The sequence below is a fragment of the Amia ocellicauda genome, chromosome 1 (assembly GCF_036373705.1).
Source record: "Amia ocellicauda isolate fAmiCal2 chromosome 1, fAmiCal2.hap1, whole genome shotgun sequence".
NCBI lineage: Eukaryota > Metazoa > Chordata > Actinopteri > Amiiformes > Amiidae > Amia > Amia ocellicauda.
Window position 1 is genome coordinate 15,925,213 of NC_089850.1, and position 18,794 is coordinate 15,944,006.

Here is an 18,794-nt window from a genome sequence, read left to right on the forward strand (position 1 = left end):
GACTTTTGTGAGGATGTCCATACCATCAATGAGCACATTAAAGCAATGCAACTAGAGATGGAGAAATGTAGGCCAAATCTGGAATCTGTAAAAGACAGGATGCATTGCACTGTACATGGAAGACAGAATTAATGCAAAAGGCCACTGCAGAGGTCATAGAGATGTTTCCATTTCTTCATATCAACCACAAATACCCAAGAACGCTCCTCTGGACCATAACCAGGCTGGACCATCATCGAGATCCAGAGGAGGAGGTGGTGATGGGTCATGGACTGCCTGAGTATCGGGGACAGAGGGATCCGAGACCACAGGCTTCAGGAGGGAGACATGGAAGGAAGGAGAAATCTTGTAGTGCGGCAATTGTAGGCGGTAAGTTACTGGGTTGATTTGGCACAGGATTGGGAAGGGACCTATGAAGCAAGGACTCAGCTTGCGAAAGGGGAGTTTCAATTTAATGTCCCATGTGGAGAGCCAAACCAGTTGGCCAGGTTGATAATGAGGAGCCTGTCTCTGGTGACGGTCGACCAGGGTCTTGTGTCAAGGCGGGTGTTGGTAGCAGTCCACACTTCCGTGCTGTGATGAAACCATTCATCCACTGTGGGAATGTTGGTGAGCTCTTCATCCCAGGGAAAGAGAGGCAGCTGGTATCCCAGAACACATTGGAAAGGTGTGAGGCCTGAAGATGAACTGGTCAAAGAATTTTGGGCGTATTCTGCCCAGGGTAGAAACCAACTCCAGTCCATTTGTGCGGTGCGGCAATAGGTACGGAGAAACCTGCCAATTTCTTGGTTCAAGCGTTCCGTTTGACCATTGGATTGAGGGTGATATCCTGAGGTCAGGCTGACATTAATATTTAAAGCTTTGAAGAAAGCTGTCCATACCTGAGAGGTGAATTGTGGACCTCGATCAGTGACAATGTCCTCTGGTAAGCCATAGTTGCGAAATACGTGTTGTAAAAGGGTTTCTGCAGTCTCCAGAGCCATGGGAAGCTCCTTCAGTGGAACCAGCCGACAAGACTTAGAGAAATGATCTATAGCAACCAGAATGGTGGTGTAACCGTGGGACTTGGGCAGATCAGTGACGAAATCTATTGAGATGTGGGACCAAGGTCGGTGAGGGATGGGAAGCAGTTTCAAGAATCCAGCGGGACGGAGTCGGGAAGACTTGGATCGGGCATATGTGGTACAGGCGTTGACAAACCGGGTGACATCTTGTCTTAAGGTGGGCCACCAGAAACGTCTCTGCACCATAGTGCGATGAATCCCTGGATGTCCAGAGGCGAGGGAGGAAGGCAGCCATCGAAGTAGTGAGGAATGCATGGAAAGAGGAACATAGGTCTTTTCAGATGGGCATGTGGATGGAGCTGGATCTGATGTGAGACCTCTCTTAATCTTTTCCCAGATGTTCCATCGAATCGGAACCAAGACACAGGTAGGTGACAGGATGGGTTCTGTTGTAGAGGGATTGTGATGGGAGTCAAACTGGCGAGATAATGAATCAGCCTTGACATTTTTAGATCCAGGGCGGTAGGTTAGTGTGAAGTTAAAACGGGTGAAGAATAGAGACAGCTTGACGAGGGTTGAGACGTTTGGCAGCCTGTATGTATTCTAGATTAGATTCAGTTAAGACCAGAAAGAGGTGTTTGTCTCCACTCTTCAAATGCCAGCTTAATAGCCAGGAGTTCGCAGTTTCCAATGTCATAGTTATGCTCTGCTGGGGAAAGTTACGAGACAAAAAGGCACAGGGATGAAGCTTGTCTGGCTGTCAATGTCTTTGTGAGAGCACAGCCTGTACCCTAGTTTCAGATGCGTCCACCTCCACAACGAAGGGCAGATTAGGATCCGGATGCTTCAAGATGGGAGCAGTCGTAAAAAGCCTCTTCAATCGTGCAAAAGCTTAATCTGCAGCCTCAGTCCAGTGTAGTGTGCGAGCTGATCCTTTCAAGAGAGATGTTAAAGGAGAGGCAACAGAGCTAAAGCCACGAATTAAACAATGATAAAAGTTTGCAAACCCCAAGAAGCATTGTAAGTCTTTAACTGTGTGTGGTAGAGGCCATTCCGCCACAGCTCTTACCTTTCCTAGATCCATATGGACTCCAGAATCAATGATGTACCCCTGGAAGTTAAAACGCTGTCTGTGGAACTCACATTTCTCAGCTTTAACGTACAGACCGTTTTGGAGGAGACATTGCAGGATCAGTCATACCTGGGAGATATATTCAGGGAAAGAACAGGAATAGGCAAGAATGTCATCAATGTATGCAATTACAATCCGGTTCAAATAGGGGAGCAGTTGTTATCCAGCCTATCGTCCTGCTGTCGGTGACTAAATACATCAGTAAAATGTTTCAGGAAGGTAAGTGGGTGTCTGGTGGCTTCTTCTTGACGAGTCCAGACAGCTGCAGCCCATTTGAGTGCTTTACCGGTAAGTAATGTGATAATAAAGGCAATTTTAGCTTCGTCAGACTGGAAGGATGAGGGAAAGTACAAGAAGCATTGTAACACAAAGCCCTCACAAAGATCCGGAAAGCCGTCAAACTTATCTGGGACAGCTAGTTGTACTGGTTCAACATGGGCCTTGTTTAGAACAGTGGAGGCTGCTGGGTCCATGGTTGCGGCAGTTTTCTGTCAGGCTCATTGGAGCAGGGCAAGGGGGACCCAGGCGCAGACTCACTTACAGAAATAAATTGAGGCAAACTTTCCGAAAGGGGCAAATCCAGAAAACAAAGAGATTACAGTCCAGAGGTAAATCAAACATGCAGACAAAACCAGGGAATCCAAAGGCTCAGCAATGTTTATCAAATATATGGCAAAACTTCACAATTAGTGAAGGAAACAGGTAGATTTATACAGGGTCAGAGGGAGGCTAGAGAGATAGGTTAGGAGTGAAGCACCAATGGGAGAGGAGAGAGAAGAAAGAAGTGCGCATGATGGTTTGGGATGTTGATAGGGTGAATGAGACGTGTCAGTATTGAGGTGAGGATGACCTCTGGAGGCGAGTCGGGGAATAGGAAGGAGAAGAAGTGTGGGGAGAAGTGAGAGGAGACATGACAGTTCCCTTAGTTTGAGTGCAGGTTTTAACATTCATCGCTTACACTTACAGTGCAGTCACTGTGAAATGGTGTTTGTTGTTAAATCATTAATCTGATTTATTGTTGTTGTTTTAGAAGTCAATGCCGCTGTGTTTTTTCTTCCTTCAAAACTAATATTCTGTGTAAACAAGGTAACTTCAATTCATTTTTAAGAAATTAAGAAATACATTCCTTTTTCTATCATATTCAAAATAGTGTCATTGTCTGTGGATTAATGACATGCATTTCCATAATTGATAAAGGAAAATACAGTATATTCATATGAAAATATATTTAGCACTTTTAAACTTAAGTATCTGGATTTAATTTTGTGTGAGCATTTACTGTGAACCAATCAATGCCAGTGTTGTGCAAATTGAGGAGTTTGATAAATTAAGGCGGGGGGAGCAGGAGCGGTGCACTTTGGTCAAGTACTTCCCCAACTCCTTGCCGGATCCCGCTGTGTTAATACTAGCTGACGATACGATAGCTGGACAATTTGGCAACCCCCCCACTCAACAATTCCCCACCCCCATATAATAAATCACAGCCCTCAAAATATACTCCTGGTAGAGTATTCATGCATAATATTGCTGACTGCACCAACAGCCTTCAGTGCCACCCTTCTGAAGGGCCTTGATTGCAAAGGACAGGGACTCTAGCTGTGGGACTGTGAAGGAGAAGACTGTGAGGAGATGCCGCACATCAACACTAGGCAGCTATGACTACAGTATCTCTCTGATTCCTGTCCTACTCTCACCTGCCTCACAGCACGCACCCACTCACCACTGCCTTTCTAATCCTTCTAACCTCATCTCTCTGCCACTGCCCTCCTCCTCCCTCCCCTCTATTCCACTCTGTGGAACTGCCACTCAGCTTCCAACAAGGCCGACTTCATCTCCGCTTTCGCCTCCCAGCTCTCTCTGGATTTCCTCACCCTCACCGAGACATGGATCTCCACTGAGAACTCAACCACCCATGCTGCCCTATCCTCTCTGTTTGTCCTGTCCCACTCCCCTCTTCCTACCGGGCGGGGAAGAGGAACAGGGCTCCCGCTCTCCACTTCTCTCCTCTTCTCTGCCCCCCCCCCTTCCTCTCCTCGATCTCAACTAACAGCTTCGAATTGTATGTTGTAGAACTCGCCTCTCCCTCTCACCTCTTCCTTATAATTTTTTACCACACTACTGGTCCACTCGCCTCTTTACTTCCTCCTCTCCTCCCTACTCTCACACTCATCACCAGCCATCTTCCTGGGAGACTTCAACATCCACCTCTCCAACCCCTCCCATTCTGCTGGATTTCTTACCCTCTTCCATTCTTTTAACTTTTCTCTCTCCCCGTCTCCCCCCACTCACAGAGCAGGCCGCCAGTTGGATCTTGTCTGCTCAAGAGGCTGCTCCCCTTCTACACTCTCAGTGACACCCCTGGACATCTCAGACCACCATCTCTTTCTCCCTTTCTCTCCCCTCCCACCCCACCCCACCCACTCCCTCTGTCACCTTCTGCCATAATCTCCACTCCATCTCCCCCTCCACCCTTGCCTCCACAGCTCTCACTCTCCTACTGTGCATTGACTGTTTTTCCCATCTGTCTGTTAACTGCGCTACTTCCTCTTTGTTCTCCACCCTCACCTCCTCCCTTAATTCTCTCTGTCCTCTCACATCTCGTCCTGTCCGCCCCTCCCCTCCACAGCCCTGGATCTCCTCTGTCCATCGCTCAGCCAGATCCACTTTGAGTGCCATTGAACTGAAGTGGAAGTGGTCCAAACTCCCAGCTGCCCTCAAACTCTATCGCTCTCTACTGTCTACATTCTCCTCCTCACTCACCTCATCCAAGAAGTCTTACTTCCAATCACTCTTTGAATCCTCAATAACCCCCGCAAACTCTACTCCACCTTCTCCTCCTTCTTTGTCCCCCCTTCCCCTCCTCCTCCTTCCTCTCTACAGATGACTTTGCCTTCTTCTCCTCTAAGATCACATACATCCGCAAGCTCTTCAATAGTCCCCCCTCCTCTCCCATCCCGCCCACGTTTCCCACTACTCAAGCTTCCTTTTTTCCATTCTCACCTCTTTCAGACTCAAACTTTCCACTCTCCTCCTAGGTCACAAACCCACGACATGTGCCCTGGACCCTCTCCCCACTTGCCTCCTCCATGAGACTGCTCCTGATCTACTCCTCTTCATATCCTCCCTCCTCAACTCCTCCCCTCTGGCTGTTTCCCCTCTGCATTTGAACAAGCTGCTGTCATCCCACTCCTCAAGAAACCAACCCTTGACCCCACCTCTCCTCAGAACTACCGCCCTGTCTCCCTATTCCCCTTCCTCTCAAAGACCCCTGAACGTCCTGTCCACCATCAGCTCTCTGCATTTCTTTCACATCACTTACGTCTTGATCCTCTGAAATCCTGCTTCTGCACTGAGACTGCTGTCCTGGCAGTCACTGGCTTCCTCAACTGTGCTCGGGTGCCACCCTCTCTTCAGTCCTCATTCTCCTTGATATCTCTGCAGCTTTTGTCAGCGCAGGTACGTCCTCTTTTGCCGGGAGCTAGGACTTCCGCGCGACCTTCCAACCCTTGGGCAGTGCTCCCTTTTTCAGATAACCGGGGTTGCATTTGCAACCTATCTTTACCTTTAAGTCGGAGGTACTGCCCAAGGGGGAGGGGTTACTGTATAACAAAGCCGTCACAAGGGAGGAGGCAGCGAGCTGATAAGGGAGCCTGCCCTGAGGTGTAACGCTAGGGGGCCTCGGCAACATAGCCCCAGACAGCAATCTCAAGGGCCCCGTAGGGCTGCACCTGAGCCACCCAGGAGTGAGGACCACAGTCACGCTCTTACCGGGAACTGTCTAGAATCAGCATATACAAAGCAGGGCTGCAGAGGTTAACTCTTACACCCTCCGCAAACAATAGCAAGGCCGGCTGCTCTACTTGTGAAGCTAGGAGCAAGGCCATATATCTACTTCCACAATATCTGGTGCGGGCAATCAAGCAACTTCTGTGGCCTCTTCGCATTATCATGGCAGTGGACCCCGGAGCCACAGACCCAGTGAAAAACACAACATAATACCTAGCTGGCCAGTCAACAGAGTAGCCGAGCTGAACAATAATATACAATATATACATACCGTGTGACAGCAAGACCTTCATCCTGTCGGCATGCAGCACAGGAGCATCCTACTCAACTGAATAGTACAGAGAGGAAGAGCTCCACTGTGCTGACAACTTAGATTTCGTACAAACAAACTATACACACCATGGGGCACGGGAACAAACTCATGTGCCACCCATGGAACACAGGAGCAGTTGACGCCTGCTGGTTAGACCGGCTAACACAGGGCAACATTAGCTCTACTGTGCTAACAAATGAACTATATACACAGTGGAACACGAGAACCTGCTCACATACTTACCACTGAGGGCAGCAGCAGTGTTTTCTTGCTCTATGGCACACAGCCAGAGTGGGCCACAGACCTGCTGACCAAGGAACTATGTACACAGCGAGGCACCAAAATTCGAGCGCCATCAGCTGGGAACAGAAGCAGTGAGCTCCATTCTATACATTTTCAGAACGGAGCCACAGTCCTGCTGTTTAACACATATTATATATATATATATATATATATATATATATATATATATGTGTATACGGGGTACAGGCCAGACGCATGCACCACTGCACCACAATGCATGATGAACATACTACATACAGGGTGGCCTCGTAAGGCAACGTGCCTGTAGGCCGCATTACAGACACTGGGAACACATTGACAGGTTGTCAGTAAATCCAGGAGCAGCTTGCGTGGGTGCTCGACTGGAAGACATAGTCCGGTGGAAGGGAAGATAAGATAAGATAATAGCTCCATCAGGATGTGCTTTAACAGGGGCAGACTGGGAGAGGAAATCAGGAGCCAGAGCCTGTAAGCTACTGGGTCGCGACTGCAGTCAACACGGAGTTCCCAATGGAAGGGACCTGTCCCATCACGTCCAAACTGTAGAACCGTGCAATTGTAAGCGGCGAATGTCTGCCAAGGGGGCGCCTTGAAAAGGTGCCCATGATGTGGCAACGCCTCAAGTTGAGTGGGCCAGCAGGTGTTCAGGCACCGGGGTCCCGGTGGACTCGTAGGCCATAGTAATGGTGTCCACAATCCAATGTGAGAGGCACTGCTTTGAGAGTGCCTGGCCCTGTGTCCGCACTCCATAAGACACAAAGAATTGGTCTGAGCGCCGAATGTCCTTAGTGCATTCCAAATAGCACCTGAGGGCCGCACAGGGCAGAGCAGGTGAAGCCGACTCTCCTGCGCCGAAGACAAGGGAGGAGGATGGAACTCAATAGGCCTGTTGACATGGAATGGAGACCTTCGGGAGGAACACAGGTAGCACTTTTCCACCGACATGGTGTCGGTGCTGGTGCCGGAGTTGGTGCTCGGCCTGGGAACCAGATGAACTTTTTGCTTGCTTTTCCACCGGTTTGGGAACCGAACTCTGGTGTCACTGGATGTGGGCGTTCCCAAATACGGAGTAGAAGTCGAGAAACACATGGTAATAATAATCAGCACAGAGGCGGACTGCGTCTTTGAAACCCTATTTAACCATCACAATTAAACTCATTCAGCGTCTACACAGCACAGATACATTGTAAAAACTAAACAAAAAACACGAGATCACATAGAAAAGCAGAAACGAAAATACAACTATACGAATATGCTAAGATAAATCAGCCTTTTATTTTTATTTATTTTTATTTATGCATTAAGGAATTGACACTGATTCGCTATTTCAGACACTTTTACTGTATTTAATAAAATACAAGATAGAGTTATTCTTGTTTAAAAAACAATGACTATGGCTAGCCTATTGATTATGGATGCGGCTGTTTTGGGGGTATTTGCAGCGCAGTCGTGGGCAAATCAATAAACTGTCGGATGATCTCAGGTGATGTTAATGGTTTGATGGGAAATTCTGCTTACAAATGAAGTCTGTGATGATGGTCCCAAATCACTGTTGCATTGTCCCTGTTGCCAGATACCGCAACAATGCTCTTATGTTTTGAAAGTCACCCTGGATAAGGGCGTCTGCTAAGAAATACATAATAATAATAATAATAATAATAATAATAATAATAATAATAATAATAATAATAATAATAGATTGTCAGCACTCTGCTGACGTATAAGCACTCGCAAAGCGTATCACTGCTTATTGTGTATTTGATCTTCTCTTACTGTAAAATATGTATGTTTTGTGTAATTCGCCCTGTGCTGAGAAAATGAATTTATTCATAAATTATTAATCATGCGCAAACCAACCCGGGACACATGACTCGTAGGGGCACTGAATTTGGCGCAACACCGCATTTCTGACAGTGGTGGAAGAAACTGCCCGTAAGGACCAGTTCATAATATCCATCATCATAATATTGCTGTAACACGTCTTTCCTTTCATGGGAGCTGCGCTCAGTCGTCTCTCATTGCTGCCATTTGCCAACTCCTAACTAGTTATTGACCTGGAGAGACCATATTGTTACTAAAGTGTCTCCTCAACAGACCGTTGTTTGATGCTGATTTCGCTCATTTTTAATCAAAACTCTACTCACTGCTCGCCTCTCTGCTGGCATTTTAAAAATGGCGGCTGAACTCCAGCAAATTACTTTTTGTGGAGAAGACTTTCCCCCAGCCCTGGCCCCTGATGTCACGGGTTCCTTGGTTCCAGACCAGCACGTTTTTGGTGCCCGAAAACGCATCTCTGTGCCAGCCGGGAAACAGTTTCCTTGCGGTGAAAAAATGGTTCCAGATTAGTCACCGGCACCGAACTGGTACTGGCTCCTTGTTGGTGGAAAAGCACTAAGGGTGAGGCCACAGCGTGACCCTGGAGTCATCTCCCACAAAACGGATACAAGATGAAATTACAATTAAAACAAAACTTGGAAAACTGTCTGCAAACATAAATAAAAAGTGTATACAAACTTAAAAATGTGTCTGCAATATTAACAAAGTTGCTGCAAAATAAATTACATTCTATACCGTAATTTTGTTGTTTATTCTCCTGTAAAATTGCACTTATACAACGTTTCTTCATCCTTCTTGCTTTTGCATTACTAGTACTTGTGTTGTTTATTTTGATTTCCCCTATGCCACCTTTCCTTTATGACTTCACATCTTGTCTGCACTTATTAACTTTTACAATCTAGGATGTAGGACTTATATTTTTGTATATCTTGTTATACACTTGCAAAACTTGTAAATTGCAATCTGTAAATTTCAGTATGCTTTGAACTGTACTGTATACAACACTTGTATTGCTCTTAAACTCCCCTGACTAAGGGCGTCTGCTAAGAATATATATAATCATAATACAAAATAATACAAATCAGGTAGGTGGGCTTTGAGGGTAAGGTGAAGAAATTATTGGATGTCTGAGTGGAGGAACCAGTATTCAATTTTGCAGACAGGAATTGTCCTTCAGCAGCTCAAGGTATGTACTGTAATTAACTTGTCTTTCTATTGTTTTCATAGGTGTTAACACCAACAATGTTGTGTGTTAGCAGGGAATAGATTCAAATGTAAATATTTATTTAACTCATGTTATAGATAATTACTCTTTCAGATCTACAGTGTGATTGCATTAACTCAAGAGCTTGCAATTAAACAGTGTTTGGGTTTTGTTGTATAAATCTTTAAAAATGAGATGTATGCAAATGTCTTGGTTTTGTTCTTTGAAAACTCAATGCTTCCTCGACACCCAAGTTAATAGTTTAAATAGTTATTTGTTTAAAGTATTAAAACAAAAAAAGGGATCCAGTCTGGCAGGAATGAGTCCACTTTCTAACTGAAGCCACAATTAATGTACAGTATGTGTGTCCTGACTCCTGTACACACACACAAGTTTAGGAACTCCTACAGTTTCTTAAAAGCTACTGTTATAACTTTCGCTTTATTCATTTTACTTTGTCATGCTGCAAATATTTGGGTGATCCATACACTATCAAATGTCAGAAGAAATGTACAGAAAAACTTGCGCTTGAATCTTGAGTTCTTCTGTTACCAGGACTGTTGACACAGAAATAGCATTGCTGCATTTCACAACTCATACACACCCCTATGTTACCAGTTTTACAATTTATATTTTAAATTGTATTGTTTTGTATCATCTTTCTTTTTTATTGCTGTAACTTCACAGTGGGTTGTTCCAGAATTGGTAGGTCAGGGAATAGCCACAACTCTGATGCTGGTTTCATTGCACTGGTTTGTCTTCCTTCTCAATCTGCCTGTTGCAGCGTGGAACATGTACAGGTAAGTTTGCGGAGATGTATTACTCTCACCACACTGCCCTTTGTGTCTTGAATGAGCCAAACACTTACCAGTTGTAAAAAAGATGACAAATGGAAATTAAGATGGGCGTGTGATAAAGATTGAAAATAGGAAGCACATCTTAACACACGATTGTTTAACATAAAGATGTGGGGGTGTGCAACAAAATACCCAGCCGTGTAGTTGATGCTGGCACCCTGGGTTCCTCCTATTGATCACCTACTTTAAACCAACAAGCCAAAAGGGTCACATCCATTGTTGGCTTTTCTTATGTTCAATCTGAGCTTATTTAAGACTGGCCACGCACGTTGCCAATTCGTCTGTGAAAAGAGGGGATTTTTATGATGTCATTTTCAAGGAAGAAGATGTTCTCTGTAGGATTGTAGAATTCTGGAGAGCTTTAATATTAATCCTAATGACAGTGTTAGGCTAGTCTAGTATTGTTTTTATTTTATTTTTAGAAACATGTAGTAACAATCAATACATATGAATCAATGGTAAATCAGTAGCCTACACATTAATTCATTTATATTTAAATGAGACATGGCTAAATGTTGTCAGAGAGAGTAAGAGAGAAAATAAAATACAAAAAATACGGGGATAACGGACAAAATGTCAATCAATGTTAACAGGCAGCAGGTCATGAATGACTCCTGTGGTTCTGGAAGATTCTAGGCGTATTTCCGTTCCCCTGCAGCATGTCCATCTGTACACTATTCCCCACAATGGATTTTAGGAACCTTATTATCTCAATCTCATGGACAATGCTGCATGTGATGTACCAGCCTACTACAGTACCCACTACTGGAAATACTACCAGATCTGGTGCACCAATCATACAGGCATGCACTAGTTTGCAGATGCCTTTCAAGTAGCTTTGGTCTTCCTGAACTCCTCTACATAGTATGTGTCTTCTGGTACAATCCATTACTGGTACAGGAGGCTTGTCCCAATACTTTGGTAATGTAGTTTATAAACACACACCTGCATATATATATATACACTCACCTAAAGGATTATTAGGAACACCATACTAATACTGTGTTTGACCCCCTTTCGCCTTCAGAACTGCCTTAATTCTACGTGGCATTGATTCAACAAGGTGCTGAAAGCATTCTTTAGAAATTTTGGCCCATATTGATAGGATAGCATCTTGCAGTTGATGGAGATTTGTGGGATGCACATCCAGGGCACGAAGCTCCCGTTCCACCACATCCCAAAGATGCTCTATTGGGTTGAGATCTGGTGACTGTGGGGGCCAGTTTAGTACAGTGAACTCATTGTCATGTTCAAGAAACCAATTTGAAATGATTCGACCTTTGTGACATGGTGCATTATCCTGCTGGAAGTAGCCATCAGAGGATGGGTACATGGTGGTCATAAAGGGATGGACATGGTCAGAAACAATGCTCAGGTAGGCCGTGGCATTTAAACGATGCCCAATTGGCACTAAGGGGCCTAAAGTGTGCCAAGAAAACATCCCCCACACCATTACACCACCACCACCAGCCTGCACAGTGGTAACAAGGCATGATGGATCCATGTTCTCATTCTGTTTACGCCAAATTCTGACTCTGACCATCTGAATGTCTCAACAGAAAACGAGACTCATCAGACCAGGCAACATTTTTCCAGTCTTCAACTGTCCAATTTTGGTGAGCTTGTGCAAATTGTAGCCTCTTTTTCCTATTTGTAGTGGAGATGAGTGGTACCCGGTGGGGTCTTCTGCTGTTGTAGCCCATCCGCCTCAAGGTTGTACGTGTTGTGGCTTCACAGATGCTTTGCTGCATACCTCGGTTGTAACGAGTGGTTATTTCAGGCAAAGTTGCTCTTCTATCAGCTTGAATCAGTCGGCCCATTCTCCTCTGACCTCTAGCATCAACAAGGCATTTTCTCCCACAGGACTGCCGCATACTGGATGTTTTTCCCTTTTCATCCATTCTTTGTAAACCCTAGAAATGGTTGTGCGTGAAAATCCCAGTAACTGAGCAGATTGTGAAATACTCAGACCGGCCCGTCTGGCACCAACAACCATGCCACGCTCCAGGACCACACCCCTAAATGCATTGAAGCAACTGCCATGTGATTGGTTGGTTAGATAATTGCATTAATGAGAAATTGAACAGGTGTTCCTAATAATCCTTTAGGTGAGTGTATATATATGTGGTTTTGTGGACTGTATAAATGAAGAGGAATGAGAATAGTGTTGTAGGAATCTTTGTTTCACTTTGCATACATGTCAACAAGTGAGAACACAAGCCAAGTTAGAGGAGCAGTTTCCATTACTGAGTCGGTCTCCACTGTTCACTGCCTCCCCACTCTCACTGGCTGTGATGCATGGTAAAATCGCAGTTCACTCTCACACTTCCACAGCCCAGGGAGTGAAGGTGTCTGGTTTAGCCGGAGGACACTGAAACAAACAAACCAAAACGAAAAGAAAAAACAATAATTAACAAATTAAAAAAGGATTTAGAATACAATACAAAAAAAATACAGTTACAGGATCAATTACAGATGTTTTTTTTGCTGTAGAGTATTTTTCTCTTCAAGAATTCTCTGTTAGGTTTATAGTGCACACAACAACGACACAGGTGTGGAAATGGAGTTACCAGCACAGTCGGGACTGTGGGCCCCAACCTGCACTCTGTGGAGCCTTTAAGGTAAGGAGCAGGGCCGAAAATTCATGGTCTGGTTCGGGCATGGCTCAGGTATGACAGTGGAAAAGGGGTATAAATGGGTGAGCCAGGCAGGATCCCCACACGTTTTCTTAGTAGCCACGATCAAGTTGTAGTAGAGAACAGGAGCAGTACACACCAGGCTGGTGAAGTCGTCCACACAAGCATTGCGTACTCTGTCGGGGGAGGCAGGGCTGTCCAGTGGAAAGGGGCCAGTGAGACCAGACTCAGCCCTGGCTGCAGCGATGGCATCTTTAATGGCATAAAATACAGACGCTGCCAGGAACAGTGGTGGCTCCCCAACTGCCTGCAAAAACAACAGCAACAACATCATGATATTCAGATCCCTGAAGCTGGTTAACTGGGCTCTACCAATTCTGTGGCAATGCAGTTCATGAAGTACATTTCAGTGGTACTTTTTTTCTTTTCTTTCCCCCAGTTAGTTTAATCCAAAGTGTAAAATGTCTTTATACACTATTGTTGTTCAATCCAGTACCATGGGATTTTAAAGCATTGTAGTGGTCTATTTTCTATTAATGAAAGTACTAAGAAATACATATTCTTTGTTAAAACGGAAGGTGACAGAAGTTGTCATACAGTTTTTAATAAAACTGGAAAATGTAAATCTTTCAATCTTTCAAAACTCAGGATATCATACACTAAAAAAGGTCTTATAATGCTTTTACAAAACAGTATATTATTTTTCGGAAAAGGGTGTCACAGTTATACTTATCTATCATTTTCCAAATGTATAAATCACCATTAGCCAAATCATAGTAAATATGTTATGCTAATTTAAAACATGCTAATTAATTGACATTAATTAAAAACACATTTACAACCTGTAAAGAATTTTTTACATTTTTAACATTTTTTTAACATTAACATCACAGATAAGCAGCACCGACAAAGACTACTGCTGAGGAAGGAGACATTTCCACTGTGTTGTTGCTGACTATCATTAGTGTATTTAGTGTTGGTTTACTGTTGAAGCCAAACCTTGGAGTGTTATCTTATAACCTGAGACTTTTCTTACCAGACCAGTGTAATCCCATTTAGTAATAATGATGGTTTGTATTTACAAATCAGAGCCCCAAGAATGATCTGACATTGCATTTTTTTTATATCAAACACAATAGTGGGTTATGTTTTCGATATATATACACCAGCGGTCAAAGGTTTTAGAACACCCCCATTTTTTCCGATTTTATTGAAATGTAAGCAGTTCAATTCCAGTGAATAACCTGAAATGGTACAAAGCTGTTTTAATCAATAAACTGCCAGAGCCTCTCTGCAGCAGACAGGTAATCTGGAAGGAGGACCGCCTATTACTTAGCCCAAAATCGGAGGCAGGGCTCAGGCCTTGCCCCCTCCACTCCATTGAGCAACAACACTCCCCCTGCTCCTGTAAATCAGGACAGGGAGTTTTGGGCTGCTTGCAGATCACTTGGCCCTCTGACCCCACACCCCCATGCTCCAGGTTCGAGAGGGAGCACCGTCCACGGGCCATCCAGCTGATACCGGACCTCCTGGATGACCTGAGAGCCACCTGGGACTGTCCGGTAATGGGCCTACAAGGCTGGAGCCCAAGCGGCAGGCAGCCTTCAGGAGCTCAACATCTCCCGACGTCGGCTCCCAGGCAGCAGCCCAGTCAGCAGTGCCGCCCCTCTGCCGACCAGCAGGCAGGCGTCCCCCATGGTCGCCCCCGGTGGTCCGACATGGTATGCATCAGGAGGACGGCTGGCAGACCTCTGCCCCCTTCCCCTCCTGCGCTTCAGCCCTGTGACATTCCAGCAGTCTCTGGCCCACCCATACACCTCCCAGCAACTCCAAACTATAACAGTTGGCTACTTCCTGTAGTTTCATGCCGCTTACATTTGCCGGTTCTACAATTTGGACGTGATGGGACCGGTCCCTTCCATTGGGAACCCGGTTCTGGCTGCAGTCGAGCCCCACTAGCCATGGGCTCTGGCTCCTGATTTCCTCTCCCAGTCTGCCCCTGTTAAGCGCATCCTGATGGAACTATTTGAACCGTGTCTTCCCTTCCACCGGACTATGCCTTCCAGTTGAGCACTTGCTGACAGCCTGGCGATGTGTTCCCAGGGTCTGTCATGTGGCCTCCAGGTACCATGCCTTACGAGGCCGCCCTGTATATAGTTTGTTTATTATTGCATTGTGTTGCGGTGGTGCATGCGTCTGGCCTGTATCCCGCTGTGTTTATATAACATGTGAAAACAACAGGACTGTGGCTCCGCTCTAGCTTGTGTACACTGGAGCTCACTGCTGCTGTTCCCAGCTGATGACACTCGAGTTGTTCTTGCTGCCTCGCTGTGTATATAGTTCCTTGGTCAGCAGGTCTGTGGCCCGCTCTGGCTTTGTGTCATAGAGCAAGAGACCAGTGCTGCTGTCCTCAGTGGTAAGCACTTGAGCGGGCTCTTGTGTCCTGCTGTGTACATAGTTCATTTGTCAGCACAGTAGAGCTAATGTTCATTTGAAAATGAATGTTCATTTGAACTCTAATCAGCCGGCGTCAACTGCTCCTGTGTTCCACGGGTGGTGCATGATCTGCTTCCTGCACCCCGCAATGTATATAGTTGTTATGACAGCACAGTGGAGCTGGCCGCTCTATACCATTCAATGAACGTGATTTCTCCTGTGCTACACGGAGGCAGCATGAATGTCTCTGCTGCCACACTGTATATACTGTTATGTCTATACGCCATATATTGTTCAAGTAGATATACAGCCTCGCTTCTAGATGCATTAGAGCAGCGGGCCTTGCTATTGTGAGCGGAGGGTGTAAGAGTTGACCTCTGTAGCCCCGCTTTGTATATGCTGATTGCAGACAGTTCCCGATAGAGTGTGACAGCAGTCCTCGCTCCTGGGAAGCCCAGGTTGGCAGGCTCTCTTATCAGCTTGCTGTCTCCTCCCATGCGACGGTTTTGTTATACAGTTACACCTCCCCCTTGTCCTGCCCAAGTGTTGCAAGGTCACGTGGGAGTCCTAGCTCCCGGCAAAAGAGAACGAACCTGCGCTGACGTCACGTTTTATAGAACAGGAAGTGGGAAGGGACCTGTTCTGAGTGACGTGCACAGGGGCCAATGGCAGTTTTGATAGTAACATTTTTGATCGGGCTCCTACGGAAGTGCATAGAAACCCCTCTCCCTTGGGCAGTGCTTCCTTTTTCAGATAAACAGGGTTGCATTCACAACCTATCATTACATTGTATTCCAACAATGCACACATTGTTTGAAAGCTTATTCTCTTGGCTACCAGCGCATTTAATTCTCAAACACATTCCATTTACAGTTTCTGTGTCACCCGCCATCATTCAGAGCCTGGGGGGTAAACGCGCAGTCTGCGCCGGAGGGGTGGGTGGGTGGGTGGGGGGTCTCAGTCAGACGTTCACAGATCACACAGTTTCGATCGTATATAGGCTTGCAAATAGGCTCATTTTGTTCAGAACAACCTAATGATTATTTGATGTTCTATCAAACACAGAAGTTCAGATCCAATTATGTAAAATTGCTGTGTATTAGTCCCCTAAAACAGAGTTTTCTATCTTGACATTTTGAGCTCTCTACGGGAGTGTGCTGCTTCAACCAAAACATGGATGGTCTTGTTTTGATTCTGGTTCCAGAATATGTCATAATTGTCAATATTTTCTGAGATTTTGTATTCCTACTCTGACCAAGTATCCCCCCACCCCCCCATTTCAGAATGCGAAGGGGGGGGGGGAAGGCATACATGTGGTGGGGGATATAAAAAACTAATTTTTCACATCAGAGAATGCTTCACATCATTAGAAAGCTGAGAATCTCAGCTTTCAAGGGATATCAACACAACAGTGAAGAGTACACATGGGATTAAAGAGAAGTACACGGATTTGGTGCCCTTTTAAGGTTTCTCAGTTTAAGGGATTAAATTGTGTTAAACAAAATGATTCCATTATTTCTATTTATCTCCAATTTTTTTCTATGCTTTAATTTCAGAGTACATTGAGACATTAAACTTCATACATTTCAATAAAAACTGGAAAAATGTTCTAAAATGTTTGACTGTTAGTGTATATATATATATATATATATGGTGGGTGCCCAGTTCAGGGGTTTCAAGAACTATGGAGGACAATCTCTCCAGCCTACAGCAGGAAGGCAGGGCTCACCTTGGAGGAGTAGATGGCCTTGGCGTTGGGTGCGTCTCGGAGGAGGGACACTCGGAGCTTGGTAGGGATGTCTCCAAAGCCAGGGATCTTGTACATGCCGGGGCCCCTGGTGTACAAGACTCCCTCAGGAGAGTAGCGCAGCTCCTCCAAGGTGAACAGACCCACCCCCTGCATGAATGCACCTTCCACCTGCAGCCACAAGGGGGTACAGCCCGTCAGACTCCCCAATCTCCTCTCTCAGAGCCCGTGCCATTGCAAAGACTGGCCTCACTGGCAGGCCTAACATCGGGAGCTACAAATATTTGATGACACTGAATGTGAGAAACTATTCTTTATTTGTGTAAAGAATGGCCTGCTTTCAGATACGGCAAGGTGTGGGGGGGAAGCAAGAGATTTGCCGCCTTCTAGATATCCCAGCTCTTAAATTCTAAATAATCTTCTAGTATCCTAAAGAGAACAATTCTATTGTGTACAACATACCTGCCCAATGTCGATCGCTGGGTTCAGACTGATGCCAACATCCATAACTATGGTGGTACAAAGGTTCTGGGGGAGGAGGATGGAATAGGTCAGTTTGTGTTTAAAAATCAATTAGATGAACTTCAACTCCACAATCTATCACTTGGTATAGACTCTTTTCAGTCACTTTACTCCAGAAAGGTACATATTAAACATGATTTAGTAGTTAAAAGTAGTGGTTGTGATAGATTATTAGACATTCTCAGGTTCCACCAAGTACACTGTGTGCCCTCCCTATCAATTCACCCATGAAAAACTACATGTAAATATTTGTCTGTACTTCTGCCGTTACTCTTTGAATAATAGAGAATAATACATTACTTTAGTAGTACTTCTAAAAGTAATTTGTGCTTAAGTTAAATATAATTTAGCCTTTTCTGCCGCATGTAAAAAATAAAGTAGGTTCTTCCAATGGCCATAATCATCTTTATCAAAGTCAGAGTTTGCTATTACAGAGTTACCTTGTGATCCCCAGTCAGGCAATCGATTTCAACCTCAGAACAGGCCACCCCATAACTGAAATAATGAAAGGGTCTTCCTTCATTTTTTTCAAAGTCATAGCCAAGGTCAGGGGTCCTGAAACATCAACAATCAAGACAAAGTACAATTAAAATACAGTGCTTTCCAACATGCAAGTCTAAACATTTTCTGGGAGGTATACAGATGACCTGCATTGCTTATGTGTTTGAAAGCATCAAAAAACATCACTGTTTCAGAATTGTTGGTCGTGTCAGCAAATGAGGCTCCACTTTGAGGTTCCATCATGAACAGGTATCTGTTGTCACTCAACTGCAGCTGTACGGCGCCCTGTATTTTAACTGCAGTGAACCACTCAGTCTGCAACACTCTGTGAGGTACAGTTTAATCAGTGCTGTACTTCCCAAGAAAAGCATCTCGTCGCTGCGGTGACTTACTTGTAGAACCCTGTTGCTGATAAACTGACCCTGTCAAAATAGGCCGCTTTCACCTGAAAGAGAATTCTCAACACATGAATAAATACTTCATCTCCACATGTACAGCTGGCGTTATCTCTCTTCTCTTCTCACAGATAGACCCCACA

At 45.0% G+C, this 18,794-nt stretch overlaps 1 protein-coding gene across 1 annotated transcript in view; it reads right to left on the reverse strand.

The window, feature by feature from the left end:
• Window positions 1–12,297: 12,297 nt before the first annotated feature.
• The window catches only part of LOC136717366 (xanthine dehydrogenase/oxidase-like), a 42,269-nt gene continuing 35,772 nt past the window's right edge, over window positions 12,298–18,794 (reverse strand). The window contains exons 31-36 of the mRNA XM_066695016.1: window positions 18,649–18,701; window positions 18,196–18,310; window positions 17,696–17,761; window positions 17,216–17,404; window positions 13,190–13,357; window positions 12,298–12,785 (exon numbers count right to left, since the gene is read on the reverse strand). Of these exons, the coding sequence (XP_066551113.1) occupies window positions 12,735–12,785; window positions 13,190–13,357; window positions 17,216–17,404; window positions 17,696–17,761; window positions 18,196–18,310; window positions 18,649–18,701 (642 nt within the window). The 3' untranslated portion in view covers window positions 12,298–12,734. The remainder of the gene's footprint in view (window positions 12,786–13,189; window positions 13,358–17,215; window positions 17,405–17,695; window positions 17,762–18,195; window positions 18,311–18,648; window positions 18,702–18,794) is intronic.